Below are 18598 nucleotides of genomic sequence, written 5' to 3'. Positions count from 1 at the left end.
TGCCATTAACTTTCCAGTTTCTTACTTTTGTTTGATTTAATTTTAGGTGAACTGAGAAGGGGGGGTCCCTTTTTAGAGAGAGAACTGACAACCTTACCCCATAGTTTAACCCATTTACTATTATTGACTTTATGTCACAAATAAGTAAAAGAAAAGGTTACAAATGAAAATAAAGTTGCAGATACTAAGAAAAAAATAGTACCGAGTTCCTTAAGAATTAGAGCTCGAAGAATTCTCTCTAATGAACTCTTTATAGTGCCGTCGATTCCAAAACGTGGGACAGGACATAATATTTCAGATTGATTTCTTAAATCCTATCGTTAGAGAAATGGTTATAAATGAATATTACCAGCAAGGAAACTAGCAGGAGAGCACTTTTCAGTTTACCTTTTGGGCGTCTCAGTTTACTGCTAAAGAATCAAAGTAGTTCAACAAAAGAATGCAAGAGTCATATTAATAAAGTGGAATGCAGAATCAGCTTGCACACCAGAGTTCTCATTTAAGTTAAATTATGTCAATTAGCTGTACATACTTCACAACCTACGGACTGCTATAAATTCCGCCTGGAAAACAACATTGAAGGTACACCAAAATTGAATGGAAAATATAAGACAAACTAAACAATACTAACATCTAAATTTACAAATTTTTCTAAGATTGACCAACAATATTGAGACCAAAAATTACTTTGTACAATGATACTTATCTAAGTTACTTCTTTTTGGGAGTTTTAGGCTGTGACCTCATGCTGGCTCTCCGTGCAACATCCCAAGCCTTTTGTGGAGCATATATACCTAGCTGTGCAGCAAAAAATGACTCATACCCAGGTGAATCAAAAGCAAAGCCGGTGTGTTTAGATATCTCTCGTGGGAGTTGAGCTATAGCATAGCTCCTTTCCTCCTGTGGTGTAAGCCGATTCTCAATCTCCAGAAATCCTGCCCTACTGCTATCATCGGGTTCATGCCTGTGGATCTCCTGAACAATCTGATAATCATACGGGAAGAACCATCTTTGAGCCCTGTAGCCGCACATATAATTAATAGAGGTCCAACAAATCAAATCCAAGCATCAGCAAAATCAAGGAAAGGAAATCCAAAAGCATGTGATATCTCAAGAAAAAAATTGTGTTCATAGAGGTTTGCAAAGAATTAAATTCATCTACTAGCAAGTAGTTTTTTCGGGTAAAATCTAGTGACATTGTACGAGGCTATGAGCTATGGAAAACCCCCAATATTGGATGAGATTAATCTAAGACTCATTTGCATGCCTAAGAAATCAGACCCAGACACTATTCGACTTTGCTCACCACAGTAGTTTTTTCCTTCTTCTTTTTTTGTGGTGGGGGTGGGGTGGTTGATACATGGGTAACTAACAAAGTGGTTTGTTTAGTAACATAACCCAGGCTTAGGCAATTGGCAACATCAGAAATTAAATGCCAGGGGCAAGCCTGACTCCAGAAAAAAGAGGAAAAATAAACAGGCATATAAGAAATGCTATAAGATGGATTTCTGAACCTTACCCTTGGTAAATGAAGTCTCCAAGCAATGCAACAATGGGAACCAGAAGAAGTGTGAGATAGAAATAGAATGTGCTCATTAATACATATATGACGAAAAATACGTTCTCCTGCAGTGAATGTAAAGAATGGGAAAGTTAGCAAGCAGATAGTTCAAAAAAAATACAAGTGGAAATAATTGCCACTTGGCATAGCAGAACTCCTATTGCTACTAGACTTGAAATTAGGAATCATAACAAAGTGATTGTGAACCGGTCTTGCTTGCTGCCCAATAAATAAAAAGGAAAAAGGGAAAGGGAAAGGAAAATGGCTTACCCTAAATATTGAATATACAAAAATGAAAGTAAACCACGCTAAAATGCTTCCTCCAACACTAATATAATGCCACCTCGTAATTGAGTTACAGATCATAAGAAGACGCAAGTTAACCGTGACAACAACACAAGTGAAGGCCATTGTGCTGACATCCCAGAGCCCAAACATCCGGCCTGATGAATTTTTACCACTAGCACTTGAAGTGGTAACAAAGTGATAAAAGATTAGGGACTGGTATACAGAAAAGCAAGCCCATGTCACCACAACTCTCCACTTGAAAAAGGCATTTCTTATACCCTCTTTGTACAGTTCAGGGTACTTTTTTGAAAGTGATGCACTGACATCCTGTCAAAGAAATAGTATAAGTTTCAGCTTAATGAGTTTTTAGAAAATGCAACAGCAAATTATATCTTCAGTTCTATCCTAAAAAGCATGCTTCAATAGAAGTTATAAGAAGGTAAAATAACATTGGAAGGGATGGAGCACCTTGTCAAAAAGCCCAACAATGATTACTGGCAGTGCCGTGAATATGACATTGTACAGTGACTGGAACCAATCATCATAAAATCTTTGACCCGAAAAGCCAGTATGAAAGGTGAACCAAAATTGAGTCAGCGTAAATGTAAGATTCTTGTAAAAGAAATATGTGATGACCTGCAATAAAGAGCTACCATGAATGCTCACGCAAATAGACATCCAAAAACTATTCCAAGTTGCATGAAAGTCAAACCTTGCATATCCTAAGATATGACCACCGTCCATGCACAAGAAGTAAATCAGCAAGATAGCAAAACTGGGCAATTGCAAAATCACTAGCCATAACTGCTTGCATTCCTTCCAATCCGCTTATTCCAACACCAATATGAGCAGCTTGAATCATGCTAACATCATTGGCACCATCTCCAATGCTAAGCGTTATTTTACGAGCACCTTTCTTGACCAAACTAGTCACCTGGAAAATAATTCAAATTTCTGAAGTCAGCAATAATTTTTATTTCATTTCATTTGATGCTTTTCTAAGGAATGTCATTTAGTCTATAACTGAAGAATCCATAGGCCATTTAGCATTTTAGAATTTAAAAAATTCCGTCAGAGCATATAGAGATTTCAAAGTATCATCATTTGTTGTAGTACAAATCAAAATGATAGCACTTGGATTGATACCACATCATAGAAAATAAGGGGAAATAGAGAAGAAAACCATGTCTACGCTATGCAGATTGTCAAATAAATAAATCTTCCATGAAGAAAATCACCTGTGCTTTCTGCAAAGGAGAAACACGGCAGCAAACAACTGAACTACAATTCAAGCTCAAATTCAACAGCATTGCTCGTAAAGTGGGGTCCAACGCATACATCAAGCACTTTCCGTCAATAACAAGCGCTAACTTTGGTCCAGAAACAGTGTTCAAAGAGTGCTGTGCTTCCTCAAGGCACTTCTTCAGCTCTTTTTTCACTTCTTCCTTGATAAAGCGTGCAATTTCCACTTGGTCACCCTAACAAAAGAATTTTGATTTACATTATTGGCTGATAGTTCATGAGTACAATGCATCTGATAATAAGCAGCCCAAAATGCTGTTTACCTTGTTCTCAACTTCTCTGATTGCATCAGTTTCTGAACTGATGATAAATTGTTTCATCTCATTATTTATCAAGTTGCAAGCTGCAGAAACGATGGCCAAAAAGATATTTTAGACACTAAAGATGTAAACGAATAAATAATGCATGGCTCAATTCTCAAGAAAAAATAAAGTACCAGGTTAAGTTGAAAGACTCACCATAAGCTATATTAATTGCTGTTTCCATCTTGTCCCCTGTAAGCACCCAAATTTTGATTCCAGCTCTGGAAAGAGTCTCGATACAACCTGGAACTCCTTCTTGAAGCTTGTCTTCTATAGCAGTACTACCAATCAAAATAAGTTCCTTCTCTATAAGTTCTGCCACCTGCAGAGATATCAGAATTGGAAGAGATGATCACTTTAATGACAACCCAACAAAAGCAAAATAAAGATGAAGGATTCAATATCTGCAGACAATAACATTTTGGAAAGGGAAGGATGACTTGAGGATTCTATTATTTAGCAATCCTTTTCCAATAACAGATTGCACGTTCCATTTATAAGACAGTTATAACATATAAGATTAACTACTTCCAGATATGTTACAAACATATCATCATAGAAATCCCCAACCGCAATAATGCCTGGCATCCTATAGTACCACATTACCGACTAGATCCAGTAATTGCTAAAGATTACATAAAAATTCACATGAACGCAGAAAAAATACACGGTCTACAGAAGAACGAATACACAAAATTCTGCAACAAAACTTGAAACCTTTCACGCGAACATGCTTCTACGTAAGCATGAACTCAGGTGCTCAACAAAACATGTTTAACACGAATTCTTGATAAGCACTCTTTTACATTTTCAATTTGTCCATCTTCAAAGAGACAAAACAGTTAAAATGAATCTTAAGAAACAGTGTAAACCATAAAGTCTTAATCCAACAAGATACCTCATCTAACTTCTTTTCACGGTCTCTAAGAGAAGATTTAGCTTGAATAAACTTCTCATTCCAGCTTTCATATAATTCTGGACTTAAATCTCTATAAGCTAGGCAGAGAGTACGTAATCCAGCACAGCCAAATTGTTCCAAGTGTTCCCTGGTTATTTTTTTTAGACCATCATTTCCATCAGCCAATCTCTCAAATATTACAGTATCAGCACCCTGTAAAACAAATATCCAGCTAGGGATCACTTCCCACGCCAACATCGTGAACAGCAATTATCATCTAATGCAAGAAGCCTCACGAAAAAAAATACCTTGCAGTATAAGACAAGTCTGCCATCAGGATATCGACAAACAACCGATTGGCGTTTTCGTGTGCTATAGGGCCAGAGTATATAACAATTGATGTCAGTCCTATCAACCATGAACCCAGAAATGAAATATTTTGAGCAAGGATAAGCACCTGTTGAACTCGAGAACATTTAAAATCTCATAAGACACGTCCTGAATTTTACCCATCTTCTCCGCATGAGATTCACGAACATATATCATTGTAGGTGTGCGCCTGAGAAAGAAAACTCGGTAAGCCCAATAGGTGTTCAAAGGTTCTCAGACGAGCATTTGTATCAGAACAACCAATCAACAAAAATATTTGCAGCAAGTAGAAGAAATAATGTGTAAGGCAGTATTTTAGTTATAAACCTGTAGAAGAAAAAACCAAAGTTCTTTGCAGCAGTAACCAAAGCAGCCTCATCTGGTGATGCAGCCTGATATGTAATCTTCTCAGGGGATTCGTCACCTTCAGGAAGCACTGTATGACATATTGCAAGGCATCTAAAAAATTCCTGCTCAAAAAAAATATATATAACTTGAAATTCTGCACTTAACAAATCAGGCTTATACACAAATGTCAAAAAACTGACTGACAATTTGAAAATAATTTTTTTTTTCTGGTTTCCTAACGAGGGAAACAATTTTCAAACTCTAGGACTTTTTGCAACGGCCAACCTCAACAAATGATGAAAGATTATATATGAGAGGCAGCAATGAAAACTAAAAGTTGACCAACATTATGTGAGAGGCAACAAGGAGGAGTAGTCTATTATTTTTAACAGAGGTACAAACAAACCACCATGACAAATGATTCCTAACATGGCACATACTAGAAACATCCCCTATAATGTAAAAAGCATTCTGCATTCTTGTCCTGCTGATAAAATCACCCCACCTTGCATGTATCAGCATTAGGCTCATTCCTCCAAGCTCCACGCATAAGTCTAGAATCATCAAAATTGAACCCCTTCTCATGTATTGCGCCAACTGGTTTGTGCACCTGTCAGAAGTTCAGCATTACTCAAATTCTATTAAAGGAAAGAAAGAAAAAAAAAAAAAAAAAGAGAAGAGGAAAAAGAAAACCAGTAAGTAATAAAATATTTGCATTAATGCAATATTTCATAGAATTAAAGCAACTCATACTTCTTGAACTTTCATTCCATTCCACTGTGCTCCACCCCGCTCTATTTCAGTGATACCAGTCCCATAGACCTCACCTCCAATTGAACACTTAAAGAACTCCATTAAATTTCTTGTTAAAGTGCCAGTTTTATCAGAAAATATATATTCCACCTGGCAAAAGCAGCAGCATGAAATAGTATTAAAATCACACATAATAAAAAGATACATGTCGAAAGAGAATTAAGGAGAGGCATTTAAGTGCTACAATATAATGGATATAGCACTATTTCAATATGTGATCATAGCACCACCTTACCTGTCCAAGTTCCTCATTCAAATTGGAAGTCCTAGCCAATGCGGCGGTGTTGGTTTCAGCATGGTACATATGTAGGTCCTTGTTGATAAATTGGGTGCATTGTATAAATTTGATCATCTGAAAGGAATTTTAAAAATCATTAAAACCCAAAATATCTCTAATGTTAGCTAACAAATATAATAACAGCCAAGAAACCTACCTCAATGGAAACATATAAGGAGATGGGGATTATTGTTGAGTATAAGGTGATAAGTGTAAACAAAGTCAGCGCAGCAACCTACAAAATCAATAAAGAGAATAACAACCAACAAATAAGAAGGAAAAGATTACAATGAAGCTTTTAACAGTAGTAGAATGTATTACCCCAAATCGGTTGCTAGGGTTAAATTCTGTTGGCGCACCTTCATCAAGACCTAGGTAGTAGTACTTATGGTTTATGAATATACCGCTGAAGAGTTCCATGCAGCAGAAAACATTGTTATATAGGATAAGTCATAAAGGAAGAAGACCAAAAAAAAAAAAAGCAAAGACGAAAATATAAGAGCAGAATATGATGAATATGCAAGCTAATCAATATTGCACCTGGCTATCGCTCCAATCAGGCACATAATGAAAAGAGATCCAAAAAGGGTAAGAATAAGTTTGTCAAGTTTTCTCTCCAGTGTACTCCTCTTTGAAGGAACATTCATAGAATTCATCATAACCTGCAATGAAACCCAGATTTTCCATAAAGCAACATCTACCTGCCTAGTGAATTTGCACACAAATTGGAGCAAAAAAAGTCTATGCCAAAATGTCAAAGATTCTATCACTAGCATTCTTAGCTGTCTTACTAAGCTCCGTCAGCAATGAGAGGCAATGGGTAAAAAGTCAGAATTTAAGACCATGAAAAATTCTTGGGGTCTGTTTCATATACCAAGCAATTATATGTAGCACATAAGAATCAATAACACATTTAACACAAAGGGACACTTTATGGATAAGCAACCAAGGATATAGGCAATCAATAAATACACTAGGATCTAAAACAACAGACCTTTGTCTCATGACCTGTAAATATAACAGCCCCAACAATGAACTCTGTGTTCCTGAGGCTGCATCCCTGTAAATACATAATGCCAAAATCAATGACCAAAACCAAGAAGTAAGTCAAAAAGTAACAAAGAAAATATCATAGAATAGTTATTACAAATAAACCACCTTTCCTTTTTGTTTCTCCTTTTGGATTGAAGGATTAAAGTTATTATGAAAAGCATTCATTTCCTACACTCTAATTAACATCCTAGTTATGATCCAAACAAAAAATCCTAGTGGAAGATAAGAGAAAGATAAATAGCATTAATTGCTGAATATATTGGAAAGAAAATCAGAGCATACTCTTAAAAGAAGTTGGTTTGGACTGAGAGGTAACGTCTGCTTTTGGATTATAAGATTGCCAGTGAAAGTGTAAAGCGAATTGTTTGGCTGCTCACACTGCACTTCACCTGCACTAACAAAAAGAAATTATTGCAAGGCTTTCAGTGAAGAATACGAGGCAATTAAATTTGCATGAAGAGAAAGATAGATATCAACACATTTGTACTTCTGTTTCGTGCTAACCAAAATACATTTATAATCAATTGGACAACCGCAGGCATCCTGCAACTCTAAGTTACTCACAGTACAATTATTTTATTTAATAAAACATAAGAAGTTCATTAAAGAGTACATTAATATCAACCTAGCTATATTCAAGTAGTTGTTCTTGCATAATCAGCACTTGAACCACAAGTAAAATTCTATTAATTTTCAATAAGGAAATGGAGTTAGAATTAAGGGGAAAAAAAAAAGGAAAAAGGAGAACAAAAATCTCAGTTGGTAAAAATTATTTTTTTTTAAAAAAGCTTTAAGAAAAACCAGTTCAAAATACTGAAATGAAATATATTATTTTGTTTTACAATTGAGACAAGACCTGATACAAATTCCAAATGCTATTCTCAAAGGACAAAAAATCACAACAAAGACGTAGTTAGCATTATCACCTTTGAATTCAGCAGCTTTTTCAGGGGTCAAGTAATCCCAAGTCCTTTCCAATGCCTTTCTGATCTTCAAATTTGTTTCCCCATCCAAATTTGCCGTCTGCCAAACCCAAACAAAAAAAAAAAAAAATGAAAAGAGAAAAGGTAGAAATGTATACCATAAAAGACATCAGTATATTTTCTCATACTTTCAAAGACAAATAACAAAAAGAAAAAAACTATAGTAATGATTTTGTACAGAGTAAGCAGAAAGAAACCTCAATATAACAGACACCATCTGGGTTTGTAGCAGCAAGAAAAAGCAGATCTGCAGGAAAGAATCCATCCTGCTTAACCTGCAGCCGCATAAAAATCAGTTTCAGGACAACAAAAGAGATGGAAAAGCTTTTGCAGAAATCTCAAAAGATGATAATAATCGCAACAGTAGAAGTTGTAGCATAATAACTTCCTAATAATAACAACACCAATAATAATGATGATGATCGGGTTGAAATGAAAATTCTAGGTCCTCTTGCAAGTGCCCTAAGGAACTTAATAAGAAGTGAGACAAATTGCCTTTATTCCCACAATATATGGCATCTCAGAATAGCCAACACTTGGCCAAAAGCAGGTCTGACATACCTCCCCTTGTGATATTAGAAACCTGTCCTTACTATAATTGTAGCTACAGTCACTGCTAGTCCGCAACAAAATGCAAGGCACATCAAACACGGTAAGGGAATCCTGAATCTCAGATAATGCATATGGTAAACATATATTGTACACCAATATCATAATAAGGAATTTTGAAATCCAGGTGGACCTAACGCATGTCCTGAAAATGGCAGGCTAACAAGGTAAGATGGGCTTACTATAATATCCATATTGTTGACCATGTTGTACAAGAGCGAGGGAGAGAGACGAGAGGAGGGGAGAGAAACAGTTCAGTCAACTGGTTGCCCAAAATCAGTGGTCAAAAGGGTTTCACCATCATTGCATGCTGCCTCTTGGACTCTACAACACAACCAATCTCTGCCACCACAAAACACACATAGCAACCCCAACCCAAAGAAACAAGTCATTGTCAAGTACCCACCAAGTTCCATCCACCATTAGCACCCAAAACCACTGTCAAATTCTACCAAGTTCAATTAATTAACATTTGTAACCCAGAAACTCACTCCTAACTCCTAAGCCCAACATCTTAAATCCCTCTCCAAGACATCCAAAAGTAGCAGCAACAACAAAGCCATTCACAGATTATAAACCTTCATTCTGGTCTCCTATCTTCACTAAAACACTCATTCACTAATTACCACACATTCCTATTCCTGGGCCAGACCTTAACTGCACTTCTTCACATCCAATAATAACTCAACTGCAGACCTGGGCTCCTATAATATCATCCATGGATTCCATATCTTCAGTGACTTTGCCGTTTTGGCCTTCAAGCACCAGATCAGTGGTGTTGTAAGGGAAAGCAAGTTAAACCAAAACCATATCGAAATTTTAAGAGAAGAAATATTATATTGGACTTGTCAAGATGCCAGAAAGGGAAATATATATTTTATTTGCCAGTCAGCTCAACAAAAATACCCTGTCCATGTAATGGCCATTAATAATATATTATACTCTAAAATACAGTCTGCACACAATAACAGTATAGGAGTTGGCCATATTTGTGGTTTCAGAATATGATACACAATGTCGTAAGAAGGAGCAAAACCACAATCAAGACTCACAGCTATTATAACCTCATTCAAACCCTCCACCACCACTGCCAAAATGAACAACAGAATGGAAGGAAGTTGAAGGGAGACAAGAAAACAAAGGCAACAACAATAATTACATAAAATGTCCAGCTCTTTTAAGATTGCCTATAATGCTCCCATCAGACTTATTTTCCCTTTCTTAACAGGGACATGAGGGACCAAAACTACCACTACTCAGTTGACTACAAAGCCCACAACATAATGAAATAAAAATGCCTACAGGCATGATAGCAGATAGCAGACAACAAGTACTTTTTCCAAAAACTCTTTGTCACTGTTCCTTTAACTTTACATGTCAAAATAGCAGATGGCATCAGCAAAGAAAATGATAATAATAATAGGTGATATCTGTGGGCAATATAAGACAGCAAAAACACAAAATGTAAATTGGTGACCAGCAGGAGGGAAGACGATCAATATCCCTAAAAACAGGGCCATAAACAATAATGTTCCAGGACCACCAAAGTTCAGTATTTCCTGAAGCAGATCATTGTGTTAATAAAGAATAGAGCCTTCAGGCTGAAGGGGACCTCTCCCTTATACAAGTGGGGAAAATGGAGTCTAACACATGTAGAAGGCCATTGCAATTCGTGCATTTTCTTCTATTGATATTTAGAAGGAATATAGTAAAGCAGGACACTGACCTTAATAATGTCTCCAACTTGCAACTTCTTCCAGGGGATAGTCTCCCACTTTTGATCTTGCAACACTTCTACAGGACTATTGTTAATCACCATATCATTCTGAAAGCGCTTCTGTAGTGCATAATTAAGAAAAAAAATAGGACAAAAAAATTGTAAGGGATAAGCCATTCCCCACATTCATACAGATGAAAAACCATAGCCTCAAGAAAACCCATCCCACCCTCCAGCTTGCAGAATAGGGAAACAATGTATAGTAATGCAGAATATTCTTAAAGTACATTATTCACAAGAAGAAAGAAGACAACAAAATTTAAAAATTAACATGAACAGTAGTACTCACCCAGTCCTCAAATGCCTCCTTAATAAGAGAAACTAAAAGTACCAAGCTCAAAGGGACCACATTTGTCACAGGATTGACAGGACTGCATATTCAAAAACACTCTCACTATAAAATTTGCACAGTTACAAATGAAGAAGTTGGTTTAACCTGATATGAAACCCATTTACTGTTATTTGAGTCAACATACCAGCAATTGTATTAATACAAAAGCATAGGTAAATGTAAGATACAACGTGCAGAATAAAGATACAAGTGAAGAGAAATCAACAATTTCATGCAAACACAGGACAAACAAATACCCACCATTATCACTGAAAGCATTCAGAAAACCCAAGAGCATACATTTCAAAATATTAAACAATCTCGACATGAAAGATACATCATATAAAAAATCCTAGCAAAGAGTAAATGCAACATAATATCATACATGATACTCGAGCAAATTATATAAAGCCAACAAAACTTATGGAGAGTCAAAGCATATAGACACAGAATGTCTACATAACAATAGAAAATAGGATAGGAAAAAAGTAATCAAAAAGCTTCCTCCATGTACACCTGAAATTTTCAAATCTATGATGTCTATAAAAAGTTCTTTGAGATTTTAGAGTTACACCACAATAATGACAATTATTTTTTTCTTTGTAAAGCAAAAAAGAAAGGTAGTACAACCCATTTATCCATGCAGATATACATAAATAGACAAGTACATAAATTTCTACTATATGTTTGATGTAAAAGGTTAAATTTGGTGTAAAAAGTGACACAGTGTTTAAAAAAAAATTAGCCAAAACTAGTTTCAACATGCGAGAAAATAATCATATCTCTGTAGCAACTGCGAAGTAAAAAAGCGATCTGAGTCTATGCATGCTTGAAGTTGTATACCTGATCGGTGTCATTGATAAAATAGATATCAAGAGAAAGTAGCAATTGGCCACCCGCCTGAACTGTTCAGTAAAAACACAGAAATTTCTCAGGAAGAGTAATGATCAGCTAACAATTGGCTCAAGCCCTCATCATACAACTTTTTAGTGTCAAATGCATTTAAAAGTAAAATATTTATTGCCAAAACTGATCTACCTGTTCAAACAATCCCTTTGGGAGAAATGTTAAGAAATTGTACTTCGTGGTTGATATAGAATTCCCCTGCAACAATTGATCCTATACATATCAAAGCCTAACCAAATGCAAAAGAACTTATACAAAGAAAACAAGAAAAGGAAGCATTGTTAAATCAATTGATATTATAAATTTTCCATATTCAAATAGTTATCTCCAAGTGCAAGAAAATTAGGAGAAAGAAAATGAAGCTCAAGAGGTGTTAGTCCGTGACAATGTTTTAGTTGCAATAACCAAATCTATAATTTCACATTTGCTCTTACATTTCGGCATCTAGAATGCAGCTCCTTTCTCAGAGTTCTTGGTTTTACCCAGTTCTCGCATATTTGACAGCAAAATAACCTTTTGACTAAAGATCTATATATAATTCCTAAGCCTAACATATATGCCATGAAACTAAGACTAGCTCCTGAAGCATCATGCAATAGTCTCAGAAAACTACCATTCTCTCTAAAACCAATTTAGTTAAAGAAAATTCAAATGTACAAGAAGATAAATGTACACGTGCGCTTTGTGCAGCTATAAACACGAACAGCACATGATGGGTTTGTAGTTCAAAATACTTCTCTACAATTTAGGACGGATAGTGTATACTAAGCCATAAGTACTGAGCACATCAATAACTAAAGCACTGATAAACTGGAACAGGCTTCTCAAACAATAGCCATCTGTGAAATCATAAGATATAGAGAGTGGGAGCAAGGAAATGTTTGCAAGGACACAGAGACTTCCACGGAGAGCATCATCTGATAAGGAAAGCTAGTTGTGCTAGTGCTCCTATCTGAGATATAAACCTATAGCAAGACGGCAAAACGCTTATCCTTATCTTTAAATTTCTTCCTAGATACTATTCTTTCCCTTTTTTGAATGGAAATTTAAAACCCTAAAAATTTAGAGCACATCAAATAAAATGCCAGCCTGATCACTGAGCAGAAGAAGAGGCTGATTGCAGATAAAAGGATATGATTTGGTGGAAACTGGCAAGCCGCTGGTCCATCTTTCTTATTTTCTTTTATTTTCTTTTGTAAGAAAAAATTACTTTTCTACCAAGGCCAAGACGGAGGGGCATTGGTTTTATTCTCTGTTTCCCGTTTTATAGAGTAACTATAAAGTACTCTTGTAAAATCATGTTAACAGAACCACGTATTGCTTCATTACCCATATTCTCACCGTCTACATACTATAGATGATAAATAAACTCTAGTATGGCAGATTGAAATAGTTTGAAATCGGAATCACTTGAAAACGCAGAAGCATATCAAAAACCAACCTTCAGAGAAAATGCATATAACACTCAAAATATTCCTTAAACTAAATTTTCTCCCCAAGAATCTTGGATTAAAAATAAAATTAAACTTAACTTACACTCTTTATGTCAAGTAGAGTTCCCATTTAATTGGACCACAAATAACCATAAATAAATAAACCACCATATCTCTCCACATTTTCCTAAGCAAGGTAACAATTAAAAAATAAAAAATATAGAGATATAAGAAGGAAACCTTGAATCTGACGGGGAAATTAGCGTCGCGGTCATTACAGTAAATAGTACGGTGACCAGGCGCCTGAGGCTGGACTCGGCCGAGTCGAACCGTCCGAGATGATGTGGAGCTCGCATCTCTACCTAATCTCGATCTCGATGACCTTACCCTCTCCCATCCACCACCACCACCACTCATCGTTTCCTTTCTCTTCCCTTAACCAAACTGATCCAAACCAAACCAACCAAAAAACAACGATTCAAAATAAATAGAATATTCCGATTCGATTCCACTTACTGTCCGTTCTGCTTTTGTCTTCGCTTATTTCGATTTCTAACGAAGCTTCGTTTCTACGGACGATGAAACAGAGAGAAGGGCCAAAAAAGTAGAAATTAAAGATCCCTCCTGCTACAATTTCTTTCCTTTCTTCTTCTGTTTTTTGGCGTAATTTTTTTTCTAATTAGTATTATATTTAGCAGTTATGCCATTTTGGTAGTTCACCAAATCAAATCAAACCGCGTGATATAGAATGGCTGCAATTTGTAAGTTGGTTTATTTACACGCGCGATCTTTTGGCGCGTTGTCGTGGGTCCCGAGGGAGCATTAGCATTTGGGTGCTATAGCGCGTGTTTAGACCGTGAAGGTGTAATTAAAATTTGAGTGCGGAAGTTTCAGAAAGCGCACGAGGATGGGAGTTGAGCAGGCGTGGAGATTTCCGGACGGCGTCGTATCAATTCAATAGTTTGTCGTCAAATTATTTCAAGTTACGGGAAACGTGTGTGCTCTAGGAAGGTGGGCCGCGTTTCCTTTGTGGGGAAATATTTTAAGCTGGATTTTGAGTTTTTTTTTTTCATTTAAAATTTTTTTATTTTAATTTTATGTATATATTATAATTAATATAAATATATATTATAATTAATAGAAAAATAATATTTTTATATTAATATTTACTTATTAATTTATATTTTATAACTTAAAATTAATAAATATATATCAACTATTTATTAATTTAGTATATAATTAAAAGAATATATCAAATTTAAATGATTTTTATGTGTTAAAATAAGGGAGAAAACCGACTCAATGATATATAATGTATGTGAAATGAAGTCAGTAATTCATATATTCATATATTTTACGAATAATGTGGGACTTTTTTTTAACGAAACAATATTAACTACTAGTTGGATCATCCACCTTACAAGTAAATTCAAATTACTATGACTTTGAAATATGCTTCACATCGCTGGAGACTTTGTACTTGTATACAAACTTTTTACAATTTTCTTATTTTTGATTTATAAAGGTGTTTGGTATAATTATTAGAAAGCAATCAAATAGCTTTTCAGTTCCTAACATTTTTGTCAAAGTATCTTATTAAATTTTTTTCAGTTAACTATCAATAAATTTAGTTGACAAAAGTCACAGTTTAGAGCTTTTATTTTTAAAATGAATAGACTAAATTGATTATTTAGATTTTAATTATTTTAATTTTAATTTATAGTAATTTAATTTAGATTTTCTTACAAAGAAATAATAAATTAAGTTATTTTTTATATTTCTTAGAAACTACGAATTTAATTTATTTTAAATCATTAAAATATAATAATTTTTTCTTTTTTTTATAAAAATGAAATAATATATGATGTCATGTTTAATGTTTTATGTTTAATATGTTTTATAAAACCCTATAAAATCATACCTTTTAGTTGGAGCGCAACTTTTTCTAAAATTTTCTATGAAGAGCCCAATAAGTTTTAGTTGGGCTGGACAATGCTGCCGCCTGCCAGCAGTTCTGAGCTGGGTTCCTCCTGAGCCTGCTCCAAGCCACTTGCCAAAGCTAATGAATCAAACTCAGCCTTTATTTTATCCTAAAACTCACCAAATGGCAACTGCAGCAGCAACCTCGTCATCATGCACCACCACTCTCACTTCCACACCAACCAAGCTCCTCCTCCATCACCACTCACTCTCACCGCCTCAAAACCTCCCATTCCATCACCAATCTTCCCACTTCCATCACCTCACTCAATCTTACAAAATCCCCAACATCATCATTTGCCATGCCAAGGTAAGTCTCCCCTTCTCAAAATCTATTTTAATTGTTGATTTCATCATTGTCGCCTTCCAGATTTTTTTTTTCTTTTCTTGCAGTTGGATGCCTCAGCTGGTGATTTTCATGAGGATGTTGGTGAAATGTTCTTTGATGATAATAATGACTTGGTGGAGGACTATGAGAGTGATGAGGATGATGATGACACTGAGAGCAGTATTGATTTGCTTTTCAAATTCTTGCAAAGTATGTTCAAGAAGATTTCTAAGCGTGCGAAGAAGGCTTCTCGCTCCATCTTGCCTTCTGTAATATCACCCCAGTTGGTAAATTTACTTTCCTTTTTCTTTTCTCCTTATATGAATATACTTATCCTTTTAACTTTTACTCTTCAGTGTACAGTGGTTATTATTTTCTGTTAAGTTGTGCTATGATTTTGTAGTAATTGATAGAAATCCCATTATGATTTCCTCTCAATGCTAAATGGGAATTTTTATGCTTAATCATATTGCTAGTGTTCCTAAAGCCTGTGTAGTACGGTACATAATATTGGGTAATTTAATCATCAATTTAAGACTCATTCAATTCCTTACATCGTAGTCCTGCTATGTGCTCTGCTCTGTGTGTATGCATCTCGGAAAATGCATATTCTCAATTAGTTGATATAGGCTTATGATATTTGGAGCAGATTCTGAAATTAACACTTCATTTAGTCATCTAGTTCAAGAAGTGGTAATAACTAGTAACTAATTAACAGCATGCTTATACAGGAGAACATGTGACCTGATAATCAAGAATCTCAGGTTTTAAGATTTCTAGATTTTGGGAAGGAGCAGTTACTGAACAACCGGAGATTTTTATAAGGATTGGTTGATCAAATTGGAGAATCTTTTTAGGGATTGGTTAACTGATATTCATATTCTTATTGTAATGCTTCAAGATATTCTTTATCACAATCTGAAGAGTGGGATGGAGCAAATGGTGATTCTTAGCAGATAAAATAGATTAGAAAAAAACAGTAGGTTATGGAGGAAGAACGAGAAAACTTACCATGTAAAGAAATGCATGTTCATGTATCACTAGGCTGAAGCTGAGCATCCCATTCATCCATGAAAGTTAAATGGTGAGAACAGTATTTTGCAGGCTGTATGGCTATTTTGTAACTCCCTTAGAATAAAGAGGAGGACAAGAGGTGCTAGCTTCTCATGCTTTTTCTACTGCTGATATGCATATCCAAGTGGTCTTTGTCTTTGCTCCTTTTGCCTTAGTTTCCCTTATGAAATTTTAGCAACCTAGCAACAGCATTTCTTTTTTAAGTAGGATGTATCAGGTATATCTCAAAAGATCTCCCAGAAACAGTTTCGGATTTAGGAGAAGAGAAAGAAGGTTCAGTAGTTTATAACGAAACAGGAGTATATCAAAAGGCCATTTATGAAGGGAATTCAAAATGGCTGTTTTAGGAAGATAAATGCTATCTCATGATATATGTGATTAAAGTGTGCTAATACTTCTTAAATTGCAGCTGACTGATAATTGTTTATCGTGAAGATAGCTGTTAACCTGAAAATCTTGACAGTATATATTGGTGGTGTTGGTGATACTTCCTATCTAATTAAGGGCTTCAATATGGATATTGTGATTATCATTTGATTGGTTGAAACAATTTATATTTATGATGGAGAGACTGTTTAAGGTATAATGCCAGAAAAGGTTCTACTTTGGGCCTTTTGTATTCGTGCCTTTCAACTGTAGAACTTGATATGTTGAATATGGGTCTGCCATATGCCTACATGTTAAGGTGCCAAATTCTTTTGCGAGCAGAAAGTGAGGGTAAAATGAACAGCAGATTCTCATATCTTTCACATGCTTTCTGAATAAATGAACTCATTCCAGCTTGTCATTAAAGATATTGCTATTTTCTTACTCTTATTCTCTCCTTTCTTTTGTTTTCTTCTATTTGGGAATTCAGGTGTCTTTTGCTGTTGATGGTATTCTGTTATTGGCTGCACTTTCTATCGTTAAAGCACTTCTCGAGGTATTACTTCAGCTTTGCTGATTCTGAGTATCTCAGATTCTTTTTATCATTCTAGAAGTAATTGGCACATGAAGTGCTTGTAGATGTGGGAATATGAACATCATCTTGAGATTTTTACAACTATCTTGCAATCATTTTTTGTAATGAAGAAAACAATAATAAATGAAATATAAGAAAGTAGAAAAATGGACCTGTTTCTGTCAAATAATGCAATTCTGCTTGGTGGTAAAAGAAAATTTTTTGAAATCCAAATCAAAAGGTGCAATATCGGGACGTGAATTTTATCCTTTTTCGGGGAGAAACTGAGTTTCTCGAAGAGCCTGTGGAAAGTTTATAATATTAGAAGTATTTGGTTTGCAGTCAGATGTATTATAAATGGTTAGAAATCGTTTTCATGGTTACAGACATGCCACGGCAAAATAAATATAAAAAGAAAAAGAGCTGACAAACTTATTTGACAATAAATAATAACCACAGGTGGTCTGCACCCTTGGAAGTACTGTCTTCACAGTGATCCTGCTTCTACGTGTTGTATGGGCAGCAATTTCCTACTTCCAATCAAGCGGGAACACTTTTTACCAGGGAGGAAGTTCTTTTGGTGGCGCACAGCCAGTGGGATAGACATAGTATCTCCAGTGGATGCTGGAGTCTCTTATTTTGTTTTCCTCACTAAATGCCACTTGGTTAAAAATTGATATAGATCCTGTAATTGTGAGTAGAAAGTGCAAATCTGAGTGAGTTCGTAATTTTCATGTTAATTTATACACCTTCTTTTGGCTATTGTAATTTGTAATACCCAATCAGGAATGGATTTAGACTAGTGGTGTTGCTTGATTGGTGGATCAGGTGTAAAGTACTATAGAAATATATTGTTCCTTGAAAATGGGAAGACCATGATAAGTCAACTGATACGCCATAGTGATATTAGTAATGAGATTCTAATCTGGTTAGGCAATTTCATGGCATATCGCTTTGCTTCAACCTTGCACTCTACGAAGGTAAAAAGAAGTTCAAGACACCCGAAGGAGCTCTACAATCATGCTT

The 18598-nt window shown here is 35.3% G+C and overlaps 2 protein-coding genes across 2 annotated transcripts; one reads left to right on the top strand and one right to left on the bottom strand.

Annotated features, from left to right (window-relative positions):
• Positions 1-453: 453 nt before the first annotated feature.
• LOC8284879 (phospholipid-transporting ATPase 3) lies at positions 454-13978 on the bottom strand. The gene is made up of 27 exons (XM_002520133.4): positions 13491-13978; positions 11950-12015; positions 11755-11816; positions 10870-10951; positions 10530-10640; positions 8392-8469; positions 8138-8234; positions 7494-7600; positions 7153-7218; positions 6699-6820; positions 6480-6564; positions 6316-6393; positions 6117-6233; positions 5822-5971; positions 5574-5678; positions 5048-5190; positions 4809-4910; positions 4660-4723; positions 4352-4564; positions 3610-3775; positions 3415-3494; positions 3088-3327; positions 2562-2783; positions 2318-2485; positions 1832-2176; positions 1520-1626; positions 454-1018 (listed from the first exon to the last, which is right to left on the bottom strand). Exons 1-27 carry the CDS (start codon positions 13665-13667, stop codon positions 712-714), a joined length of 3660 nt encoding a protein of 1219 aa, XP_002520179.1. The 5' UTR covers positions 13668-13978; the 3' UTR covers positions 454-711.
• A 1267-nt stretch (positions 13979-15245) lies between these two features.
• LOC8287057 (protein SHORT HYPOCOTYL IN WHITE LIGHT 1) lies at positions 15246-18388 on the top strand. The gene is made up of 4 exons (XM_002520132.4): positions 15246-15540; positions 15624-15845; positions 17489-17554; positions 18032-18388. The coding sequence occupies exons 1-4, from the start codon at positions 15313-15315 to the stop codon at positions 18173-18175; spliced, it is 660 nt and encodes a 219-aa protein (XP_002520178.4). The 5' UTR covers positions 15246-15312; the 3' UTR covers positions 18176-18388.
• Positions 18389-18598: the final 210 nt, after the last annotated feature.

Source organism: Ricinus communis, chromosome 1 (genome assembly GCF_019578655.1).
Source record: "Ricinus communis isolate WT05 ecotype wild-type chromosome 1, ASM1957865v1, whole genome shotgun sequence".
NCBI lineage: Eukaryota > Viridiplantae > Streptophyta > Magnoliopsida > Malpighiales > Euphorbiaceae > Ricinus > Ricinus communis.
Note: the sequence above shows the minus strand (reverse complement) of the source record. Positions and strands in the feature narration are given on the sequence as shown.